Below are 18,364 nucleotides of genomic sequence, written 5' to 3'. Positions count from 1 at the left end.
TGTTTGCACTTAGATTTCCCCAGTGATATGGTTGAGGAATGGCTTTTAATGTGTTTAGCAATAAATATATTAGGGAGGTGTTTGCTGATGAGTCCAGATCAATATGTCCTTCCTAGTAAGCATTTTCTAGATTTACTAGAGTTCTCATAATAAATATGTGGAGCAAACATGGACTCGCAGACCCTGAGACTCCTCAGTTTAGTGCATCTCCCACCTGGATACAACCGACAGGTTAATTACTCAAGCTTGCTTTCTGTAGATCTCTTCAAAAAGAGAAGGCAGCATTGAAATGATTCTCTCTTAACTCTAAATTGCTAGACGTGATACAAGTTGCTTTCCGATAAAATATAAATTTCAGTTAACTTGTCTTTTTTGAAACTGGCTATTTAATGCCTTAAATGAAAAATATTTTTCTTTAAAGCATATTAGACTATGTAGGTATGTGAACTGACAAATTGGAAATGCGTGGATTAGATATTTCCTGATGGAGATTGATGTGTTTTGGTCCTAAATATGACCCGAATAATAAAATATTAAAAATATCTCCGTATCCTGTTCTAATATCATTCCTACATTAAACAGCTGCACAGTGTCCGCTGACATTAGTAAAGCCATTTGACAGAAGAACAGCTCTGCAATAAGAGATATAGGCTTGATCCCAACTTTGAATGGTTTCTCATTCACTTTAGTTAAGTATTATTCAGGGAGGTAGGAGATCCCAAATGATCATTCTTATTACAACATTGTAGCTCTACAATGTATTGTTATCAGTTGGCTATAGATGGAGAGATGCAGTGACTGTGAATTCTCCCCACATATGGGTCATTTTTAACTTAGTCTCCATCATCAGCACAAGTAGAAATGGATTTGTTATTCATATTTTCAAAGACTATTCACAATGGTTTGGTAAGATTAAATAATTGCTGTGGTCATGAATATATGATACATACACTTGTATTGCCAAGTACTAAGCTTCTATTACATTTCTTGTCTATCATGCATCTTAAGTATTTAAAATTGACACGTAGTAGAATTTGTTGAACCGTTTTCATTATGGCTGCACAATATCAGGAAAACATGCAATATGCGATAACATTGTTAAATAGTGTGATGACTATCACTTTCGATAATAATAACTTAAATATCCAGTGTTTATCTCTTTCTGATTTGAGTTCACTGGCAGCACAGACCCCAGACACTAAGTAGCCTATGCATATTATTATCCCTATGCCAGGCGTAACAAAGCTAAGTTTAGTTTGACCCAGTTGTTGAGTTCGGTGCCTTCACCACATTGGCATCAGTGTCTGTGGTGATAGGCTACACACTTGCTGGTCTTCATGTCTTCATATATCCCAGCTGGGTAACACATTACAAGAGCTATATTTTCAAATCCATGCCTTTACTAAGGCTGTCCTCGACTCAGTCGAATCGGATCTGCCTGTTCAATCCAGAGATCTGACTATCCGTGACACTATTTGTCAATCAGAAAAAGTGCATTGGAGTTAGTAGCCCCTTTTACACAGCCAGTGAAAGCCGGGAATATGCAGGCCTTTCGGCCCTCCGCCCTGCTGTTTAAATGCGACAGTTGCGGAACGAGGGAAGAAAGGTGCGAGAGATTGTTCCGGGAATTTTACTACCTCGGGGGGTAGTAAGATTCCCGACACAATCAGTTCCGCCTCTCTGTTTAAATGCTCCAGCTTGTTGTTGCGGAACAGGGGGGCGTTTGACGTTCCATAGCCTACGTTCTAAACATGCGACCATGTTAGTAGTTGAAGGACGTGTGTTTAACATTAATCACGGCGGCCTGATGTCCCGTAAAAATCACCAAATAAAAGGAACGGCGTATAATCTAGCTGATCATAAGGTCCGTTGCTCAATCCAAACCCCCGCGCTTCATTTTGCAGAGTGTATGAGTCTATTTCTGCCCAGGAGAAGTTGTACAATGGGAAAGCTAGGCTAGGCTAAGTAAGGGATAAAGTATAGCGAACGGGCCACAGAGCTACTGTTTTGCTAACACAACTCAAGACTCGCACACTCTACAAATAATAATTCTAATCGGCAAACAGGTTTAACAAGAGCTCCATCTAGCTAACAAAGCATTATCCCCCAACATAAATAACACAATTCACGGAGAAAATTACTGCGGAACATTTACATTGCGGGCTGCAGCCTGAAGTTGCTGTCTAACTGTCAATATGCGGCCAAACGTACTCACGTCGTCTTGACTGGATTCCTGTCGGACATTAACCATGACTCCTATGTTCCCTGCTCTCCTGATACATGCAAAGTCATGTTGAAAAAGTATTCCATTGTTTTCTGAACGAGTAGCCTAGTAGCCCTGTTTGTAGACGTCTATCCATCAAAACTATGACGTAGATCCTTAGCAACGGTCATTATACCCTTGACAGCGGTCTGTCAATACGGCCCTCTTACTGCAAGCTCCAGCACTTCTGCTCTCAATTCACCAGCCAGTGTTGTTGTTGTAAAGCAGCTGACCGGCGCGGCGCTAAATGTTTACGTCACACCTGACGCTGTTTACAAGCACCTCTTTCATTCCGGAACGCTGTGTAAAAGGAGCTACTGATGCGCCAGCAGGCCGGCGTTGCTTGGTTCCGTGTAAATAACACAGAAGCAAGCAAAGCCGGCATTTTGGAGTGATGTTGTTCCGTCAATATGCCGCAATCTCTGTGTAAAAGGGGCTAGTTATTTGGTCTCCCCTACAACAATTTCCACATGGTGGAAAACGGACTTGAGATCACTGAAAAGGGGTCTTTCAAAAAACACGCTCCAGGGTAGAGATATTAGAAAACTGAAATTACAGGTTACATTTCCGATATCTGCGATATCAACAGTCACAATTGTTAAACTTTTTTTATATATATTGAGAAGCCCTAGTCTTTCTGAAGTTGCATCTGTGCAGGTAGTTTCTGTCATGTCCACTCTGCAAAGCCTAAGAGTATCTCCTTTCCCCTACTTTTTGTGAAATTCCAACAGGGAATGAATCTGTTACACTTGCCTCACAATACTTCAATCTAGTATCAATCTATTAAAACCCTTTAATCTAATGTAGGGTTAAAAAAAACTTTCTTTGTAAATATTACTGTGATGTCTTTTACTGTGACATCACAGTAATATTTACAAAGTACGTTTTTTTAACCCTATATTTCTCTTTCTGTGATGTCACGAGAAAGAGAAATATAGGGTTAAAAAAAACACTGTCTGCCTTTTCTCAGGCTAGGATGAACCGATTTCAATTTTTTTCGCACATTTATACTACATAGGATCTCAGAATTCAATACACCTTCATATTCAAACCGGTGAAGTAGGCCTTTAAGTTAGTATTATTCTTCAAAAATGTTTTTCTCCAAAAAGGTAAACAGGCATTAACGTGTACTGGACTGGCGCTTAAACAGACAACTGTCACTGTTTTGCCAAATTACTTTGGGTTAATGTTACATATTAACACATACCAAAATGTAATGAAACACCAAACCAGTTGTGAGCATCCACAAGTTAGCAAACACTGTAAATAATAACAATTTTATTTAAAAAATATATGTTTTGAGGGAAAATGTATTTTTTTTTTCTTTTTTCAGTTTGGCACATCTTATTCACTATACAGATATGAAATTGTACATATTACAATACAAAAGGAAAATGGGAAGAGAGAAGCATTCATTTAGCACAAAGAGCTTGGGTAAGAGAGGGAATTGGTTCACTTGTTTTTTTATTTTTTTATTTTTAGGCAGGGTGGGGACCAGGGCTAGAGGATGACAAGAGGAAACAAAAACAGTTTACAAAGAGCCAGAGTGCAAAGGGATGCATTTTTCTACAAATTGTGTGGATTTTCAGTCACTTAGTACAACCATAGTCTTTAACAGTGAAATGTCAAATGACATTTTACAGAGAACTTCCACTTTCCACAAATGCACCCATTCTTGGTGTTATCAAAAATGAGGTCTCTCCAAAATGTTTGCTGAATGACATTAAGAAATATTCAACAAAATGTTTGACTTTTGAACATGCAAGACAGATTAGAAGGGCAATAGTAAAAGCAGTGCGAAGCTGGAAGAAAACAAAATTAGAAACAAAGTGGAGGTGCTTGGCTTTGGAAATCAGTATGGTCAGTGTTTGAATGCAATTTTTTTTAATTTAATTAACATGTTGAAGTGTAATGATTTTTGGTTTACACAAACACTTTCTTAGAAGTTGTTGTAGACATCCTATGAGCATGTTCAGAGAGACATTGACACCAGCATTAATTTTGAAGTTTGAACTTTGACAGGTTCAATAAAGAGACAAAGCTACACATGTTACCCCCTGGCTACCTCTAGGGGGCACCAGCCAACAAACTGCATCCTCTTTGCTCAAAACCAGATAACTATTGCTCTAAGGCCCTGTGCTATAAGACACATTTTGTCACAATCGCTGACTTGTTTAAACATAGGCAGAATTTGAACTGTTGAGAAAATGTCTTGTTTGGATTTTCAGTGTTAAGAATTTTACTTTAATTTTCTACTGTTCAAACCATTGGATAGCTCATGAGTTGCACAATTCCTGCTTTGTGGTCAGTGTGCATTTCAAGCCCATGGGTATTACTGTCAGTATAATCATTCCATCCTCTACTACCTTTACTTGGCCAGAAAGGTTGGTTGGTTGGTTGGTTGGTTTTATTAACTAAGACATTACCCTATAGTTGCCCCTCTCCCTCGTCCCATCAATTCCTCTCAATCTCTCTCTTTTACCCTGCCCCCACCACCAAACTGAACACAAAGAAGTGCGGAGCGGCGGCAGCAGCAGCAGCTTTAGTCTGATGCTAATGCACATCCTCTCCCTGCTGCATACAAATTTGTCCTGACCCAGGCTCCCTGTTTACTTATCACTGGATTTCCATTTGCTCTCAGGGTATTGACTGCAGTTTAACTTGACACTTCTGACTGCTAACCAACTATTATCAAATTTATTATTTGCCATAACACCAATTTTAAGACTGTAGAAGGACAACTCTGTATCCCTAACAAGAAACATTTCTTAAAGTAAAAGGTTCTGTGATATTTTGTGTGGGGCTAAGGATAATTCTACATGAACTATTCTGGCTGAACAAGCCAAATGTTGATGGATCACTGGTGTGGGTGACAGAATATTTGATTATTTTTGCCTTTCCTTAATTGGTTCAATCTTGAGCCTGTCAGTCCTGATTAGTGTATGCAGTAAAGAGCCTGTGCTACTGGGAAAGGTTTTATTTTCAGAATTAAATGTTCTCCTGTCTGGCATTTCCACTGTTCATTACCCTTTTACTTGCTACCCTCACATCTCACACTAGCTTGTCTGTATATTGATCCTGGTATACAATAGCAAATCGGCAAACTTACAAGGTTACTTTGTTGGAAATATGTTCACAGTGTATATGGCATGTGGGAGTTAGAGAATCCATGTACATGTTATGTACACTTAAAGGTCTAATTATTTGGTTCTTGTCATCCAAGGTGAGGAATACATTTTATGTTTGCTAAGGAGTGAATCGTATTTGAGATTGATCACAGATGAACAATGCTTGGTGTCTACCACAGGTTCGTAATTAATTTGTGTTTGGCCTTCGAACAAGTGCTCCAACATCCCAAAACTTTATTCAGCTACAAAACAGCATTGAATTTACCTGCTATCGTCTAATCAAAGTAATTTTTTTACAATTTAGCTGAACACATTCACCATTTTGGCAGTCTTTTCAATCATTACAAACTTTAAGTTGCATCTCCAAACAGACAAATTTTTGGAAGAGATATGAATTTCCAAATAAATTCCCAAACAAGCAATGACATAAGTCTATAATGAATATAGTATTTGAGGGTTATTTGCTCCCCAAAAGATGATTAATTTGCATTTGTAGCATAAGAACTATAATGAACTTTTTTCTGTTATAATTTAGAATGGGATTTTAGTATTAAGAGGCCTTTTAACATAGTTTTTCAAAAATAATCAAACTATAAAACACAGAAATTCTGATAATTGATCCAATGTTATTTCCCCAGTGATTGGCTTTCCCTGCATCTGGTGAAGTTAGAAACAAGACTTCAAATATTTACTTTTTAAACAAAATAAGACATCAATCACATATCTTCACTTAATGTATTCTGTTAGCAGAGGGCCATTTAGCTAAACATTTGCTCTGTGCTGCAGAATAAAGAGACGATGTGGAGACAAATCTCACATTTTACAATTTTCTTGTTTAAAATGATTGCCCCTGCCTGTTATGAACAACCTTGCATTCATAGAAAAATAAATTTGTGACTATTTCTACATCATCCCTTCACATATCAATGTCCAACCTCTGTCATTGTAGCATTCATCATTTCTCCCATATTCTCAAATCTCACTTGTAGAAATTATGCTTTTTACATAAACTCAACAAAAAAAAATCAAAAAGCAAACCCTGTATCTTCTGAAATGGTCAAATGGCAAACCATATGCTCTAGGAATAAATAAGAGTTCATACTTCACACTCTTTGTAAGGCAGTTGCTGACACTTGCACTGCCCATAGCCATTGATGATCACGAGTGCCCCCTCTTCATGACTGGGCTCGTACTCATTATAGGGTACCTGTGTAGCTAGATCTGCCATAGGCTGCCTCTGCTGGGTCCTCATCTGTCTGCGGTTCTGAATAGCTGAACAGTGGCGTATCCGGCGCAGGGTGGGAGGGCAGCACTTCCGTGAGATAAACACAACAAAGATGATGAAAAAGAATGAAAATAGAAGAGCCATAGTTCCCATGATAACCTTATGAGTCATAGCAGTGTTGTCCATTGCTGAGAAATCTTCCGTTACAGCTGCCTCTTCTAATGCAGCCGTAGTTGCTTGAGCAGTGCGTGGTGTTTGTGTTGTGGTTGTTGTGGTAGTGATTGTGGTATAGCTCCCAAAATCCTCTGCATAGTCCTGCGTGGGGGTCGGCTGCATAATTCCAAACAAGGAGCTTGTGATCTCTGCCGTAACAGTAGCGTCTGTGGTTGTACTAATGGTCTGAACAACCGGCGCTGAAAAATTCTGGCAAAGCTGGAATCCATAAACAGCATCAAGTATCTCCTCACCTTGGGCATATTCAGGACTATGACAGAGAATGGAATGTTCCCACCTTCCCTTAAAGGTGCTTAGCCACGTTGCCAGAGAGCAAATCCTTTTGGTACATTCCCAAAAGTTGCTAGACAGCCCAACAGTACCCAGAGACTGCCACATATCCATGACTTGGGCATCCAAACTGCTTAGTTTGTTGTTATCCAGCAGCAAAATCTTTAAATTTGGCAGCGTTTGAAACACATCAGGTGTCAGGACACGAATTTCATTTCCTGTGAGGTCCAGCTTCTCTAAAGTGGTCCAGGTCCACTCCATGCCACATGTCAGGTTGTTGATCTTATTCCATTGCAGATACAGGAACTGGAGGGCAACAAGGCGAGGGAAATGGGCCAAGTTGATCTTGGTCAGCTGATTGTGCTCCAAGTGGAGCTCTTTAAGCTTAATGAGCCCAGCAAATCCATTCCGGGCCAGACTCCGCAAACGGTTGCTGCTTAGGCCCAGATATTCCAGGCTGCGGCAGTCCCAGAATGCTCGAACAGGTGTGGTGCGAAGTAAATTGGAGCGGAGATGGAGTATCTGGAGCTTCCTCAGTCCATGAAACAGCTCTGGTTCCAGTGCAGTCATCTGATTGAAAGACAGGTCCAGTATCTGGAGATTGATGAGGTGGATGAAGGTTGTGTTGGGCAACTTGGTGATACGATTTGAACTCAGATTGAGGTCCTTCAGCTTGTATAGCCCTTGAAAGGCATCTTCTTGTACCGTGGTAATCTGGTTGTGGTCTAGATGTAGCCAGGTGAGCTGGCTGAACCCATAGAATTGATCAGGGCTTAGTTCAGTAATACTATTGTGGCGCAATGACAACCCCAGGGCCCCCTTGTCCACACCATCTGGGGGTGCCTCAAGCCCCTGGGTGTCGCAGTAGAACTGCAGATCCTCACAGCGGCATTTTTGAGGGCAGGTTGTGCACGATGCAGGAGGCAGCAGGCACACAAGCATGCTGATCACACACAGACACAGAGCCGCTGGTGCAGGTCCCACCAATGGCCACCTTGAATGGAAACCTGGGTGGGTTCAAAGATAAGAAAATGAACTCTGGGGCGGCGGGAAGGCTTATATCTGCATAGCATTTATTACTGATTCATGGTGATTGTGCCTTTTCTGTGCGCTCTTGTTTTTTTACCCCAACAAATTACAAGTTCATGTATTTTACATTGAAAACTCACAATCAATGTTAAATAGATGTTTTAATACTTAAATTTAATAGACATGCCCTTTATTTAAGATTCAATTCATGTGTTAATGAAGGTTATGCATATCTTATTTTTCTTTGTAGTTTGTCTAAATAATAATTTTTCTGCAGTTATTGCTCATATCTAAGCAGCTCAAGTGTGCTGTTTTCCTTTGTATTATTATTTTCTTTTCTTACTGGTTGAGTTTTTTTTTCTGTTCTTTTCCCCTGAAATCTTCTTCATGCTTTAGAGGGCTGCTATACATTTCAAATGGTATTCAAATGTATGTATTCCCAGCTTGTGTGTCGCTAAATAAGGAAAAATGAAAGAGAAATGCAGTAAATAGACTAGTCTGAAATGCTTTTAGTCGTTCGCCTCTCTTGCTTTTACTTGTATTCCCTATTCATGTCCATACCGGCCATATAAAGGGTCTAACTTACCCATTCTTTTGTGAACATCGGAGGCTGCATTCAACTGTCCTTTTCCGCAGACTCTTGAAGCAACCAGATGGAAGAAAAATCCAAAGGGAAAAAACCCTTTTGAGTAAGCACAAAAGGAATCAGCCTCTTTGGAAATAAAGCAATTCTGAGCTCACCCAATTGAAACAAAATATGAAATTCCATGTCCCAGGATGATGATTATTCCTGTAATTCGGCTAAGAGTCCTTTAAAATCCAAGCTTAAAGAAAATGTTGAATCTTCTCCTTCATCCCAGGAATCCTTTAAATAAATATTTATATAAATGTTTTTAAGTTGATCAGTTGCATCCAGAGCGACTCCGCTGAACAGACCCCCCCCTCCCTCCTCCTTTTTTTCTTTTTTTACCCTTTTGTTTCCCTTCCACCGCAATGATGTCAGCTCAGACGGTTAATTGAAGATCAAGCGTTCCTCTTTCATGGCTGTGGTCCTCCAACCCTAACTTGTTGATGGCAGCCAGAGATCCTGCTTCCAACGCGGGCTCAGTCTCAGCATAGCCTCTGCAGAGCTGCGAGCGGAGCCCTCGTCTGCTCGCTGAGACGCAGGGAGAGAGAAAAAAAGCAGAGCGGAGAGCCGGGGATGTTATTCTGTGCTTTTTGTTGCAGCCACTCACTGCTACAGAGTGGTGGCAGCCTGGCGTCGATCATCACTACTGTTTCTCTCTCTCTTTTTCTCTCCCATACTCACAAACACCCTCTCACTCTCTTTCTCAGTCACTTGCTCTCTTCCTCATACACACTGCGTGTGCACCTCAGTCTCCCCCCACCCCCCATTCCCTCCCACTGGCTCGTCACCATCAGAATATTGATATCTTGAACGTGTTGCGGCAGCTTGCTGTAGAAATTAACCACAGCTGTAAATCTCAGCCTCGCCTTGCCGTTGTTCAGCATGCACTATGTATGAATGTATAGACAGACATAAACAAAATAACATAGCTAAATATAGTTTTGAACGTGTGGCTCTAAACAACATAACCAAAGCAAAGTTGTGCTGCATTGCAATATCTTTGTACTGGAGCAAGAGGACTATAGAAATGCTAACATAGGGTGTCTGGTTTATATTCATAATTTAAATATCCTGAAAGCTGGGCTTTAATTTTTGAGCACCGACATGTGATGTATGGCCAGCTGCTCTGAAGTTAATTTGGGCTTGCGTCTAACATGTCATTGACAAGGCCACATCATTTGCTTGATGGTCTGAATCACAAGGTGAAACACAAAGTAGCTAAGTGTAAGATTGAGCTAATGGATTTGATTTGTGGTTTTGTTAAAATAAGTCTACAATTCAACATCATGCTTAACACAATGTGATGTCCGTAGCATGCAGTATTAAAATGCAGAGTTTTTCTTAATTATTTAATGTGGGTAGAGATGAGTGTGATGATAATTGCTATGAACTAGATTTGAAGCAGCCAAGAGCTAGATACGAGAGAGACATCTGAGGCACATGTTCTGCTTCCCTTGTCACTCCACACACTGTCTATCTTTAATTTCACTCAAGCATCCTGACAGTGATGTTATTTGATATTGACTTTAACTTGTATTACACAATTTAGATAATACATTGCAACCAATGACACCAAATATTTAATTTTACACTTTGTACTTTGGCTGTAGGTTATGGTGAAACGATACCTTCTAGTCTATTCTTTTGAACCAAAAATGTAAATGTATATGGAGGACTTGAATATTAAATGTTCTCATATCTTTATTCTTTAGACAAAACATGCATCTGGCTGTGACTTTCCAGGTCACTTGACCAGCATGCTGATGTCATTCTCTACATCTACTGTGGTAGACAAAATCTCCCACTGGGACTCTCCTGTGGAATGCAAGAGTGCAGAACATGGGGATGAAACGCTTAAATCTCAGGGGGCATGATGGATATACCTTATTTGATTTGTCCTAGCTTTCAATTTGGATTTGAAGATATTTAACAAGCAGTTTACGAAGAAAAAATGGATGTCCAATGAAGTGAACTTCGTATCAAAACAATATTACAGAACTCAGATCATTTGACACTGGAAGCATACTTTATTCCAATGTCATTTTTCCATAATCCAGCAGACTAGTGGTTTTGTAGAAAAAAAGGATGTTCCTAAATCTGTCCTAAAGGAGATGGATAGAGACTCACTTGAGTATCATAAAAGATGCCACAGAGAACTGCCTCCATAATAAGCACCTGAAAAAGTGCTTTAGAACCCTCTGGCGTGGAAATGAAATATAGGCTTGGCGTGAATGAAATGGGATTGAGGGAGTAGGGGCAGAGCAGACTAAAGCCCTACCACAGCATTGCATCCAACCGGCACAAAATGAAAGGGGATTAGTGCTTTTGGAGCTCCCCGACCCCTAACTATGTACACAACCCCCCCAATGGGTAGAGGGCAGTGGGGGATGGGGCAGGTCATTGCCACCACCATCCATGTTGCATTGAATTTGAGCATTATATGGAGCATGAACAGCCCTGAGTCCAAGTTATTTGCCTTTTCTGTCCGTTGCCCTTTCCTGTTCATTTCATTTAGCTTTAATTGTGTTATTAACCAGTATCTGTCTGTCTCGCATCTTTCTCTCGCTCCATCCTGACTGAAAGTGAGTAGTTTGTAGGAGGTGACTGAATATCTCCCCCCCCCCTCTCAGTGGGGACCGATGGTTGGGGCTTTGACAACTGTTCAGTGCTTCACTGTGTGACTCCTGCTAATGCTGTTGCAATATCACTTTGATCCTGCGTAGTAAATTGTACCCTTTTTAATATATTTTTTCTAAATTGCCTAATGGAAACCAGACACTGTTACAAAGTGCAAAGAGAAAATATTGTTGCTCGCGGGTCAATTATATCATTATGAATCCAGGCGAAGGTGAGGAAATTAGATTATATAAAAAAAAAAGAATAGAATAGCATAGAATCCACCGCGACCGCGCGTTAAATCCCTGGTAAAGTCGGCGAACTTCCGTGAAAGGCAGATGAAGGAAATAAGTCCAAAGATCCTTGATATGTTCCATCACAACTTCATGTGAACTCAGCATAGACAGTATATAAAAGCTATACCAGCATGTTGCGCAATACTATGGAATCCCTACTATGTCAAACTTAAGTGACACTACTTTGGTCAAATGTAGGTGACGTTGCGAAAGTGTGAGGAAGGGAGGAAGGAGAGGAGTGCACTGCAAAAACATTGATTTTGAGACTGCACTTTAAGTTAATAACAAATAAAAATCATAAATTAATATTTTACAGGGTTCATTGTGCCTGTCATAATGTAGGCCTATTAAGGTAAACACATGGCTTGTAAAAATAGAGTTGATTAGCAAATAAAACATAAATAATTGGGGAAATTATCACACTATTTAAATAATTTCTATTTTATACATACTTTTACAGTTACAGACAAGTGACTAAATTAAGTTTAGATTTAAAATTCCTATTTCAGTTTGAAAAATATAGGTGTAAAGCTTCTTTAAAAACAACAGTAGAGAAGCAGTGTCTTTGTTTTGGTGATAAGTTGTTTAAATCTCTCAGAAATCTCTTCTTCATAATAAGATATAAAAAAAAAATTATTCTTGTGTTTATGTTTTATTTAAATCAGCGTTGCACCATTTAATTTGAGGGGGTAGAAATGAATTAAGCGCTTAATATCGTACTGTGATATCAATCGCAATATTGTATCGTACTCAAAATTTCATATCATTACATCCCTAGTCTGGGTTGTTAAAAATATGTAAATAGGAATTCCTTTCTAAATTATTTAATGTCATTGACACATTGTTTATCAATAAATGGTTCATAAGCCTTTGTTTGACTAATTTATTACTGAACTGGACCATCGAACTCTGTGCTGTCACACTCTGCGTCACCCACCACGACAAGTAAATTCTCAACCTGTGGGAAACACTACTACACTATGCAACAGTATTAGAAAGCCATTTCTTTCACACATTCCTAGCCAATCGTTTCTTTGTCCAGGCAAGTCTTTACAGGGTTTCCAAGATTGGCAGCTAAAACTGATATTGGCCTATTAAGCCCAAAAGACACACTGTATTGGATATTAAGCTATACAAATGGCTTACTATACAAACAAAATCAGTTAAGCACTAATGGATTAAAAAATAATGAACACCAATGGAATTATTTTTGAAATTAGGGATGCTCAAATCAAATTGTATTTGTCCCTGATCCTCATTTTAGCCATTTGAAATGTATAACTGGCAGTACTACATCCAGTACTCTCATTGTATTGAACAATATATTCTAAAATATCCATGAAGAGAGCTGTGATGGCCTTGGAAGACTTGACCAATATTTTGATAGCTTCTCTTGATCCGTGCATCAATAGAAATTTGGATATAAATGCAGTTTGCGACAGCAGCACTTAATAAGGTATGGTGCACATGAATCGTAGCACTGCTATATATTTAAATCAGCTGTGTTTTAAACCAAAGCAGCTGTCGCTTTTTACTGATGTATGCTTTCAGTGCGTGTATATTATTAATTGAGACTGTTGTAGTGCACAAACAAACAGTGGCCATGATTCACTTACAATGCTATGAGTGAGGAAATGATTCAACAGGGGGGCAACATGGTGATTCTGACAGCTGGCATACCCAGAGCACAATGGTTTACAATGTATGTAAAAGGATCAGAAATGTATCAGCCTGGATATCGACAAGCTACACTACAATTTGGAGATCACTCGGAAATTAATAATGATAGATGGATGGACATATTGCAGTTTTGTTTGTGCTGCTACGTCAACCCTAAAGTCTCTAGGAATGAGTGCTCCATACAAGTCACTCATACCTCTTGTGTTTTCATGTTTCAGGCTGGAAGGAAGGACAGAAGTGATGCTCTGAACACAGCTATTGACCGGATGACAAAGAAGACCAGAGACCTTCGCAGACAGGTTGTTTTTTTTCCATCTTTTCAATAACCTCAGTATTCATATGCTCATTGAGCTTTCAATGTTGAAAATAAAAAAAGTGTTTTCCACAGCTATAACAGTTTACTAAGTAGGAGGCTGGTGTCTCTCTTAAATGTAATCAGGTCAACAAGGATTATACTCAATCAACTGTCTTTTCCTTTCTTTCTCTTTTGTAATGTCTTCCATCACAGCTGCGTAAAGCTGTAATGGACCATGTCTCGGACTCTTTCCTGGAGACCAATGTCCCTCTGCTGGTCCTGATTGAAGCCGCCAAGAACGGCAACGAGAAAGAAGTCAAGGAGTATGCACAGGTGTTCCGCGAGCACGCCAACAAGCTGATCGAGGTAACGTAGGATTCCGAATGCTTTCACAGTGAAATTGCGTTGTGACCCAAATTCAGAACATTCATATTTGTTTCCCTTCCCATCACATCACATCAGTCTTTATCCAGCTTCTCTGTTCTCCCTCTGTAATGTCTGTACTCAGGGATTCCCTTGTGACACAATTTAAGGATTACAATGCCTCAAAAAACAGCAATCTGCCATCTCTTTTCCCTAATGAAAACAAAATGTCTCTCTCACACAAACCTTCGAATAGCATATTTTTTTTTTCCAATGAAGGCAATGCCAATTCTAATCTGATGCTATAGTAAGCAGACAAATAGAACATTGCTATGTGTAGTTATAGCAACAGATCACAAGCAGAACCGACAGAATGTTACAACCACAACTCTAGGATAAGTGCTACCTCTGGGAAATGTTGTCCTTTCCACAACCCATTGAAGTCAAACTATTTATTTGCCAACTCCACATGTATTCTAGATTGATGCTTAAAATTATATCTTAAAATATGCATAATACTGATGCATAATGCTTCTTCTTCATGATCAAGTTTTGGAATTGATTTGAAATATGTATGTCTTCAGTGCTGTAAACATAGCAAAACAAATACAGACACAATAGGGTAGAGGCAAATGCATGGTCTTGGATGGGCAGTAAGCTAACGAGAGCATTAGCCTTTCTCATTAGTGAACTTTCCTTCAATTTATTTGATGGCCGTGTCAGAGCATCATATGAACTATGACATTTGAAAGGGACTTCTCCCCATGGGCAGATGACCATGGATTTAGCTGGATGGGTTGGATGATAAGCCTTCATATTGGAAAGCACTGATGCATTGGAGGGAAAGGGAGCCACGCTGGGGAGTTGGTAGGCCCTTAAGAAGCTCCTGAAGGCGTGAGTGTCAGAAGGGAAGGGAGCATGCTCTTTGTGGTCTCCTTATTGCTTGAGTTCTGCTTATAACACAACACAAAGGAGCACAGCTTTGATTTTAAATGACTTATATCACGGATGAATGCCATTAAATAACAATTTATTATTTTGTTTGTTTAACCCAGCTGGATGTGATGCACATTGAAAAATGAGCAGTGTTGTTGAATGAGAAGCACCACTAAATAGCATATGGTCATTGTTTAGTCAAATATGCAGAAGTTTTTTTTAAATTATAGAAGTTGCAACAAAGCCTTTATTGCAGCTAAATATTGCAGCCTTTTTTTAATCGCTTGCTAATATATATCTAAATGTGCACCGATAAGCAGCATTCAAGTATCCTTTTCTGGTAAAAAACATTCCTGTAGTAGTGCAAGCCAACATCAATGCAGTCCACTGAGCAATTGGTAAGTCACAGTTAGGAGACTTGGCTTGGTTGAAAATGGTTGACATTTCCCCGCAAATGCATCATGAGTGTATTGAATGGGGCTGTAAGTTGCTCTGAAAGGGCCTCTGCAACTCCCCTTCATTTACATCTATAGTGTTTGGCAATGTCCAGACTGAGAAGTACAACATTATCACATGAGGAATGAATTTGTTGTAGATGCAATATGTCTCCTATTCAGAAGTACGGACAGCATATATTAAGCCCTGTTTGCATGACATCATGAGTGGTGCAGGCTGCCTCAAAAGTAAATTGTGCATTAGTTCACACACATTTGTTTGAAAGCAACCTTATGATCGACCCCACATTCATTTGAAGGCACCTTTTCCAATCAGCTGTACTACCCATATTTGTCAGAACATTCCTTACTTTGACAGTTAGTATAAATGGCATCAAACTCAGCAAAATGAGTAATGAATTAATTTCTGGTTTTAATCTACTTGTTTACTTTACATGACAAATCCTCCTGATTTACTTTACGCAGCTATCAAATCTGGCCAGCCGAAGCGTGCACGGTTGGATTTTAATATATCTTTTGACAGGAGGGGACAATCGTCTTACCTTTTTTTTCCTGCTTAAAGTTCACCCTTGTGCCTTTCTATTGCTTCTTTCGGCTCCTTTCTAGTCCATATAAGGGGTTTCACATCCATCATTGAACTTGTGCCTCTTTTTGGAGTCTCTGGCAACAAATCCATACTCTTAGATCCAATATTTTGTCTTTGTAAATTATTTTTATATTTGAAATAATATTTTGTTTTTGTAAATTATATCCAGACAGACCAGAAATGGCTGCAGGCACGGGAGGGTTAAAGATAATGTATTTACCCGAAAACACACATTGTCACCAATTGACTTTAGGGGGTTTGGCTGACATATTTATATTCATTAGGAGGCTGTGTTAAAATATGCCATATCTAACTGGTAAACTATGGCAGTAAAAGCTCATATTGATATTTGTTCCCAAATCCATTCCTTTAGGTCTCCCCCCCATCCTCTTAGCTGTTTTTAGCAGCCACATTCACCATCTTAGCAATAGACTGAGCTTAGTGTTTTTTGCCTCAAGGCCATGTTCCTAAACGTTGCAGGGTGCTCAGGACATTGTGCAAATTTCAGCACTGAGCGAGCAGAGGCAGAATGTAGCCTAGAATAACAGCTGGATACACGTAACATCCTTTTTTATTTCTCCCACTAGTGACAAAAAACATATTTCTATTCATCCTAACGAGACAATGAAATTAAAAGATTGACAGCTGAAAAATGGAGAAACAGATTCAATTTGCCGTGCACCTCTCCCCACCAGGCAAAGAGATGGTTGTGCCATTAGACAGAGGTCTGTTCAATGTTATTTGGACAGGCTGATGTTTGTTTTGATTATGGGCACCTGAGTGAAAAGACACTTTAAGTGATCAGGATTTGCAACATGACCAGTCAGGATGCAGGAATGCCTCCATTGAGGTGTGAAGAGTCATCTAATGAAGTAGGATAATCAGTGGTGGAAATTGCCAAAAATTAACTGGAAGAACTCTCCTCCTGATAATTTTTTTAAGCACAAATACCTTAATATAATACGATGCTTTAACATTTTCTTTATTCAAATAAATAACTGAATGTTCAAGTCTACTGCCTTCCCCTAATTTGTCAAATAATGGCGTGAAATATGGCAAGAAATTAGCACAAGATACATGCTTATCAATTTTCAAGCATGACTTACCTTTAATCAACTTTACAAACATTTATATAACGAGAAAAGCTGCATATCTTTAGCTCAGATGTTATTAAACACAATGATGACATTGCATATTGAGCATTCATAACACATTCTCCTCTAATCCACTCCTGTCCTCGCTAACCTGCCTCTCTCCTCTCCCCACAGCCAAGCGAAAATATTTACATCTGCCATTTACTCATATTTGGCCAAACCTCCTTCAGCTTTTTGTCTGCTTTTTCTTACCAGGCTTAGTTTGAAGCACAATTTTGTTATTGCATGATAATTGTGTCACGGTTAGGTTGATTTGTCATGCTTTTATAACTACATGTTGGAAAAGTGAGACAGTGGTACTAGGGGTGTGAGCGTTTACAAAAAGGTCTAAACGGTTACGTGACGTAAATGGTTTAGTGTACAAATAATTTTCATATTATTAGTAGGGCTGTCAAGCGATTTAAAAAATTAATCTAATTAATTACAGGCTCTGTGACAGCGCTGGCTGCGCCAGCTACGTGACATTGTAGCAGTGGGACACAGACTCTCTTCACTCTAGCCGAGGTGACTACACACGGCGGAAATTATTCTTTCTACCAACTGTGGTCAAGCCAGCGGTCTCTCGTTTTTGCTTGGTCAAACCAGCTGCTTCTTTATTTATTCCCCTGTGATGTTGTGAGCGTGTATTTACTAGCCTACTATCTATGGCGTAAACACACAGACGGCTCGGTGCAACTCATAAGGCCAGGACACACCAGTCCGACTACCCGAAAATGGAGACTGACGATTCAGGGAGCTCCAGTCTTCCCGTCGCGGCCAAAAAAGTGCAAAGAACACACCAAACCGACTGCTGACTTTCCGTACACTCTGCGCTTGCGCTGGACGTAATGTCTCCATAACAGCAGGCGGCGCTAATCTGTATTGTGGCCCGAAAAAGTACGGAAGCCGGAAATGATGGGACGGCTCTCTAGACCATAAACATAGATAGAAATACGTATTTATATTTATGGACCATAAAGAGCACCATTTTTAGTAGAGAGTGTCGAGCATGTGAGTACTCGCTGAACGAAAAACAAACACATTAAAACGATGGCTAACTGTTGTTAGCTGTTTGTGCTACCCGCCTCACTTCCGGGCTTCACTGATTCGCTAGCCCTCCACAAATCAAATTGCTCCAACTGAAAGACTGCCCGCCGCCGGGCTCAAAAGAAGCCCGACGACATCTACGACGACCGATTTCACGGCACACACCAGATTCGTGTCCCC

The 18,364-nt window shown here is 39.7% G+C and overlaps 2 protein-coding genes across 4 annotated transcripts in view; one reads left to right on the top strand and one right to left on the bottom strand.

Annotated features, from left to right (window-relative positions):
* The window catches only part of ctnna1 (catenin (cadherin-associated protein), alpha 1), an 89,812-nt gene that overhangs the window by 36,867 nt on the left and 34,581 nt on the right, over positions 1-18,364 (top strand). For all 3 annotated transcript variants that reach the window (XM_080035614.1, XM_080035615.1, XM_080035613.1), the window contains exons 8-9: positions 13,588-13,668; positions 13,878-14,030. In XM_080035614.1, coding sequence (XP_079891740.1) covers positions 13,588-13,668; positions 13,878-14,030 — 234 coding nt within the window. The remainder of the gene's footprint in view (positions 1-13,587; positions 13,669-13,877; positions 14,031-18,364) is intronic.
* lrrtm2 (leucine rich repeat transmembrane neuronal 2) lies at positions 6,488-9,661 on the bottom strand (the record flags this gene model as incomplete). Its single annotated transcript, XM_080035072.1, has 4 exons — positions 6,488-8,127; positions 8,736-8,831; positions 9,215-9,305; positions 9,566-9,661. The coding sequence occupies 4 exons, from the start codon at positions 9,659-9,661 to the stop codon at positions 6,488-6,490; spliced, it is 1,923 nt and encodes a 640-aa protein (XP_079891198.1).

The sequence above is a fragment of the Ammodytes marinus genome (genome assembly GCF_949987685.1).
Source record: "Ammodytes marinus genome assembly, chromosome: 10".
NCBI lineage: Eukaryota > Metazoa > Chordata > Actinopteri > Uranoscopiformes > Ammodytidae > Ammodytes > Ammodytes marinus.
The sequence above is the reverse complement of the archived record's forward strand: the minus strand, read 5'-3'. Positions and strand labels throughout refer to the sequence as shown.